Consider the following 6,971-nt stretch of genomic DNA (forward strand, 5'->3'; position numbering starts at 1 on the left):
GAACTTTTGCTAAATTGGATGAACTTTGTTTTCAATTTTAATGAACTTTTTTCAAATTGATGAACTTTTTTCAAAATTGATGAACCTTTTCTAAAGATATGATTTTTTTTTCAAATGATTATCCTTTTTTTATTTAAATCTGTAAACCTGTTTTGATTTCACGTTTTCATTTTCGTAACAAAAAATAGAAAAAATGGGGCAGTACGCTAGTGGGCCGGCCCATGCTAGCAGCGCTGCAGGCGCCAGATCGTCAACGGGCGTCTGCAGCGCTGCATAGGAGCTCCCGAGCGCAATGGCTAGCACTATGAGCGCCGAATAGGAATTGGCAAGCTAGTCTGTTGTCGACAGGAAAAAAAACTAGCATGTGACGACGAATTATTGCTTGCAAACACAGGCTTACACACAACCACACTTGAAATTCACCTGTCAAAACAATGTGTAGCTCTTATGTGTTCTAAAAAAGCTTGTAACCTAAATGGACTAATATTTGCATGGGATTTTCTACTAGTTTGATTTTAGGCATGCTTGGTTGCGCTGTTGAAAACATTAATAGCATGGGCTGAAAACAATCATAGTTTCAAAAAATAGTTCACAAGTTACACGGAAAGGGATTTGCATGTTTTGTTTCCGATTGTTGAAAGGAGCACATCGACAACGCAACCAAGATATTAATTTTTGGACGCTGATAACGCCAACGTGTGGCATTCTAGACGTCCGCCCACACATCATGTGTGGCGTAACTAGGAGGCAGCCCACAAGGGTTATGTGTGGGCGAACATTAAAACTGCCCACACGTGTGGGCGCAGCTACTTTGTGGCACACGACCAACAAGTACTACTCATCCCACCCAGCGCTTGTGGCACGAAGTAAAAATGCACACGTGCTACGTTAGTTACCCGTGGGATGACGCTTTAGTTGCCATCTGGGATGGCAAATGTAGTTGTAAAAGCTGGTTAAATATAGTTGCCATGTCTAATTTATGGCAGTTACCGCGTGCAATCAAACCATAGTTGCCGTGTGTGATTAACTACTTGCCACATGTGGTCAAACAAATAGTTATAATGTGTGTTTACCTAGTTCTCACGTGTGGTCCAATCATAGTTGCCATGTATGGTTAATCATAGTTACCATGTGTTTTTACCTGGTTGTCACGTACGCGCAACTGCAGTTGCCATCTACCAACGAATCATAGTTGCCATGTGTGTTTACCTAGTTGCCGCATACGTGCAACCGCAGTTGCCTTCTATCACCGTATGAGCGTCGTGTGGGCGAAGAGCAGTTCACCCACATGCGCGTGGACTGGTTGGTGACTGTGTGGGCGGAAACTGCTTCGCCCACACAGCTGGCAACCGCGCGCTGTGGGTCATGTGGGTGAGCGCTCTAACGCCCACACAACACGCTATGCCTACGTGGCACTCACATTCCTTTAGGATTCGTGCAAAACAGAATTAAAGTGGATCAAGGCGTGTGGGCGATGTGTAAATATGCCACACATGTGTGCGTTATCATTTGGATATTTTTTTTGGCGGGGCACCAATATATCAAAGTTGACAATTAAAACGAACAAAACAAATATTCTAAGTTATTTATTAACACTCTTTTCTTTTTAGTTTTGCACTTGACCTTTTCAGAGAAACGTGTACAATCAGCTGGCTGATTACAACGGAGGCGTTGACTACCTCTACCGAATGACGCATGTCCCCGTGGGTTCCATCAACCGCCTATTCCTCCTACCTTGTCTCTTGGCGAAGCAAACTGTCCACATGTTTCTCCTCTCCCGAGTCTTCTTCTTCCCTTATAAAAGCCCCCGTTGATTTCTCACCACTCCAACCACCGTCGGGCAAGGCTCCAGCCCGCCACCGCTGTTTCCGCAACCCACAACAACACCTTTGGTGCAAGCGGGGCAACCACGTACGCGGACCAACACCGTTGAGGGCACACCCCTCCCCGGTGCTCCAGGTCGTCGCAGGACCAGATCAACAACGTGGTCCTATAGGTGTTGCAAGTGTGTGCTCCATGCGCACGTAATTCCATGGCTTGTTGCTGCAAGATTTTGCAATGGTGTGTTTGCAAAAGGGGTCCTGTTACGGGTCGCAACATAGGTAGTGTTACAATATAACGATGCACACAATTGTAGGTTTGCAACAAAGGTCTTGCTGCGAAGGACCGAGCGCAACATGGTCTCTGTTGCAAAGGGCTGAGGCTGACGGGCGAATATCGAACTACCACCACGCGCTCCATCTAACGGTCGCGACTACGGTCAATCTTATACCAACATCACCCGGCCGATGTGTAGGGTGTAGCACACCCCCTCTTTTCTGTGAATACATTTGACCTCTCCTCTCCGACATTCTAATTATCAGAGGCGATGCAACTCTAGTGCAGTTGCGCTCCTAGCCCGGTGGATAGAGCATTATGGTTGATCTAAGTAGACATAGGTTCGAACCCTATAGGCGAGATACCTCACTCTCAATTATTTTTGGCAATTTTGATTCAATGTCCCACACCTTGTAACTTAATAAAATGCCACAGGGCTCCTTCCCGCGTTTGTCTCAGTTTATTTTTGATGTAGGTACAACAACTAGTTGGATTGATGGTGCACCTTCCTTGATACAAGAGAGTGTGTGCACTACTCTGGGAGCACGTGGTTCGCACAAGAAATTAAAATCAACAATAAGAACACGGACACTAATATGAACCAGGGCACTAATCTCACATCAGAGTCTTACCGTGAAGGGGTGTACGTGATGGATCGATGCCGCATACTGATGTAGCGGAGGAGCGAGGAGAAGTGGCGGTGGACACTAATTTCTTCCTCACGCATGGTCGGATAACCCGCGGGATTGGCGGCGGTGCTACCCTCACGTGCGCCCAAGGGAACCATCGGCGAACATTCCTCATGTGCACTAGCCGGAAGTGACCGTGGTGTCAAATCCCTCTTCTCGTGGCTAAAATTAACAAATATGACCTATGAACAAAACTATTTTACAAACTGAACTGTGTTTGAAAAAATTTCACCCGACTGACCCTTTTATGTAGCGTCCGACATCTAGGCGTTACACTATACTGTGCAACGCCTACCTCCCAGGTGCTACACGCCTAGTCAGTGTCGCACCTTAGAATGTCTGTAAAATGCTAAGTCAGTGTGCAACGCCTAAGAGCTAGGCGCCACACTATACAGTGTAGCGCCTAGCGTATAGGCATTACACTAGTGGCTAGTATATTTAAACCTGTTACCAACGTCACGGTGTGAACACACTCTAAAGAGGGCAAGCCCATTCATGCCTGGCACGGTGTGGACCCGGCCTAAATATTTTATCCACTTGCCATGTTCATATATACTACGTATACTTGTATCACTTTTTCTCCTGCATGCATGCATGAAAGCACATGTCCATCCAGACGTGCTGCGCGTCATACCTCTGCCTGCAGGCTCTTTTGTCTGCTTTCATGTTTTGTTTCCTTGCCCTCTTCCGCGTGTTAAATTAGCTTTGTTCATCGGCTTGCATATTGCATGCTGTGCAACGCCTACACACTAGGCGCTACACTGACTTAGCATTTTTCAGACATTCTGAGGTGCGACACTGGCTAGGCGTGTAGCGCCTGAGAGCTAGGCGTTGCACAGTGTAGTGTGACGCCTAGATGTCAGGCGCTACACAAAAGGGTCAGTCGGGCAAAAATTTTTCAAACACAGTTCAGTTTATGAAATAGTTTCGTTCATAGATCAGATTTGTCAATTTTGCCCTTCTCGTGTGTCAAAAACAGAGAATGAGTCTCTTCGATGTTGGGTTGCCTCCCTACCTTGTCCTAGCCTAATAGTGTCTCCCAAAAGGGTGGCTCGATGTGATTTTATTAATCAGTAGTCAGAGGGGTTACTATTTATACCCCTCCGTCCAGGTGCATAGGGTAAGTAGTTCTAGAGTAACTAAAATTGTGTTATATGTCAAGTGCATATCATTGGATTCCTATCCCGATGTCGGTTCTAAAGCATATCATTGAATGCATGTACATTTACATAATATATTCCTCCATGATTACTGGTAATAAATAGTTACTAGATATGCTTCTCTTCATCGGCAGCGGCAACAGTTCTGGTGCGCTGGTCCTATAAGGCCTTAGCACGACAACTTCCCGACTGTCTACTACAACAATGTTTGTCCGGCTCCGATGAGGGAGGGGCGATGACGGTGGCGTGCCTTTGGCTTGCTCCAGTGCTTGTAGTCGTCGCTAGGTGGTCTACGGACCTGGATGTAAATTTTAATTCTAGTGTTCTTTGTACTACCTTGACAGTTAATGAATAGATCGAAAGCTTTCTCGCAAAAAAAAAGTTACTGCATATTTGTGATACTTCCTCCGTTTGGTTTATTAGTCTACCATGTATTTTGGGTCAAACTTTAACCTTAAATTTAACTAGCAAATTAAGTTATGTAGCACAAAATTAGTATCATTGAAAAGTTCTTTTTTTCGAGAGTATGTCATTGAAAAGTTCTTTAGAATACAAATCCAACAATACTATCTCTTTTATGGCGTACAAATAAATTTTTCTAGTCAAGCTATCATCAAAATTTTAAATAAAATATGAAGGGAGCAATAAACCCAGACGAAAAAAGTATAAATTATCAACATTGAGATAAGAGACTTTTGTGGCCAAGAAGTATTCTAGCTGGTGAATACTGTTGCCCGTGGGACATAGAGTTTCACTTGCACCCGAGCACACGTACGTCCCCCCATGGTTGTTCATGTGATAGCTACCGAATTGGATGCATTTGGCATCTACAGTTCTCCGTCGATACAATCAAAACTCTTGGACAAAGAAACAAATGAGTACATACTGTATAAAACAGCCCACCGAGATTTAGACAGTGTATTCAATCGTGCAAGGCCGCTACACGGATCTATTGGCCAGGGGTACCAATCAGCTACTACCTCCGATCCGAGGGAGTACATGGAACGTGGGGTTTTGCGTGCACCCAGAGCTTGGACTTCCTTCTCACCGTGATACCGAAGGTCTCCGTCATGTCCATGTCTTCGGCCCCGACGCCACAGGGCAGCTCCCAGTCGAAGTGGAAAAGGAGGCTAGCGAGCGCCAGCTCCATGTTGGCCATCCCGAGCGACATGCCGGGGCACATCCTCCGGCCGGCTCCGAAGGGGAGGAACTCGAAGTCGGCGCCCTTGAAATCCACGGTGCTGTTCTCGAACCTCTCCGGCCTGAATGCCTCGGCGTCGCCCCAGTACCTGTCGTCCCTCCCCATCGCCCACACGTTGACGAACACCTTGCTGCCCTTGGGCACGTCGTAGCCCATCACCCGGCACGTCTCGCGGCACTCGCGTGGGAGCAGGAGCGCCGCCGGCGGGTGCAGCCTCAGGGCCTCCTTGATCACCAGGTGGAGGTAGCCCAGCCTCACCTTGACGATGTCGTCCTCGGTCAGCTTGTCTTGCCCCTTGAAGGCCTCTCTCACCTCCGACTGCACCTTGTGGAGAACTCGTGGGTTTCTCATAAGCTCCGACATGGCCCATTCGAGCGTCGTCGACGATGTCTCGCTCCCAGCAGAAAAGATGTCCTGCAGTTAGCCAGTTACCACTCCACGCTATATGTACAACCGTACAAGGCACATATTTGGCTGCCAAGAAAATAAATGAAAATAGTATGCACTGATAGGTGTAAAATCAAATTGACACTGATCAACTGAGAATTTTCAAAGCCGTACTGTAAAGGGTGTCTGGGAGGATCTTACGAAGATGACGGTGCTGATGATCTCGGTGGTGAGTTCAAACTGCAGGCCGCCGTCCTTCTTCAGCCTGAGGAGGACGCCGAGCAGGTCCTCGCCTCTCTCCGGCACCTGCGCGCCGGCGCGTTCTTTTATGATGCTCTGCACGATGCGGTAGATGTTCCTCTGGCACCTGACCATGTCCCGCGCGGCGACGCTGAACCGGCGCACGAGCCGCGACGACGGGTACAGGTCAGCGAGATTGATCCCGCCGGTGAGCCGCACGGCCTCGTCTAGCTCGTGCAAGAACTCGTCGCGGTGGTGGCACCTCCCGCCGATGGCCGCGCGCACCACGGAGTCGTTGGTCATCCGGCACATCTTCTCGCTGAGGTTGACGGCTTGGCCACCGCGGCACCCGTCGGACACTGCGCGCACGAGGCGAGCGACCTCGTCCTCCCGCGCAGGGCGGAAAGAGAGCACGCGGCGATGGCTGAAGAGCTCGTGTACGCAGATCCTGCGGAGCTCGCGCCAGCGGTCGTTGTAGTGGGAGAAGAGGATGCCCTTGCCGCCGCAGCTGATGATGTCGAGCGTGGCGCTGAGGTGGCGGCTGGCGAAGGCGGCGTCGTGGGTCTTCATGACCTCCCTGGCGGCCTCGGCGGAGGAGACGACGAGCGTGGGCACGGCGCCGAGGCGGAGGAGCATGAGCGGGCCGTGGGCGCGGGAGAGGTCGCGCATGGCCCGGTGGGGCAGGCCCCCGGAGCGCGACAGCAGGAGGTGGTGCAGGCTGCCGATGAGCGGCAGCTGCCATGGGCCGGGTGGCAGCCGTTGCCCGCGGGTTGGCGATGCGTAGCGGTCGATGACCAGTTTGAGGATGAGCAGAACGAAGAAGAGGAAGAGTAGCGGCGAGAGCGCCGCGAAGTCCATCATTTTGCTCGAGGAGCCTGAGTGAGCTGCAGCTGATGAAGGCCCAACTTGCACATAGATACAAAAAGTATACGCCACTAGAGTGAAGAGATCTCGAAGCCGTCCTACGGGTAGCTGCTTATCGTCCCGCCGAAAACCTGTGCCTATAGCGGCGTGTTCACATTATTAAGGCCAACTCGAACCGACCGACGCAAATGAACGTGGAAATTGTTTGTTTTTTTGCCTGTTTGGACCAGCTAGTGACATGGCGCCTTGTCCATTCAAATCAGGTCGATGTGTCCAACCGGCCGATCTATTTGATCCGTATGGTCAATTTTGTTAAATAAACATATTTTCCGT

General features: G+C 49.4%; 1 protein-coding gene across 1 annotated transcript; it reads right to left on the minus strand.

The window, feature by feature from the left end:
* Window positions 1–4,618: 4,618 nt before the first annotated feature.
* On the minus strand, window positions 4,619–6,678 carry LOC119307455 (zealexin A1 synthase-like). Its single transcript, XM_037583532.1, has 2 exons — window positions 5,736–6,678; window positions 4,619–5,561 (listed from the first exon to the last, which is right to left on the minus strand). The coding sequence occupies exons 1-2, from the start codon at window positions 6,633–6,635 to the stop codon at window positions 4,923–4,925; spliced, it is 1,539 nt and encodes a 512-aa protein (XP_037439429.1). The 5' UTR covers window positions 6,636–6,678; the 3' UTR covers window positions 4,619–4,922.
* Between the last annotated feature and the right edge of the window lie 293 nt (window positions 6,679–6,971).

The sequence above is a fragment of the Triticum dicoccoides genome, chromosome 5B (genome assembly GCF_002162155.2).
Source record: "Triticum dicoccoides isolate Atlit2015 ecotype Zavitan chromosome 5B, WEW_v2.0, whole genome shotgun sequence".
In the NCBI taxonomy this organism is placed as follows: domain Eukaryota; kingdom Viridiplantae; phylum Streptophyta; class Magnoliopsida; order Poales; family Poaceae; genus Triticum; species Triticum dicoccoides.

Coding starts and splice junctions, on each gene's coding strand:
- LOC119307455 (XM_037583532.1), bottom strand. CDS start 6,635: ATGATGGACTTCGCGGCGCTCTCGCCGCTACTCTTCCTCTTCTTCGTT. Junction 5,562..5,735: donor TCATCAGCACCGTCATCTTC/GTAAGATCCTCC, acceptor GGCTAACTGCAG/GACATCTTTTCTGCTGGGAG.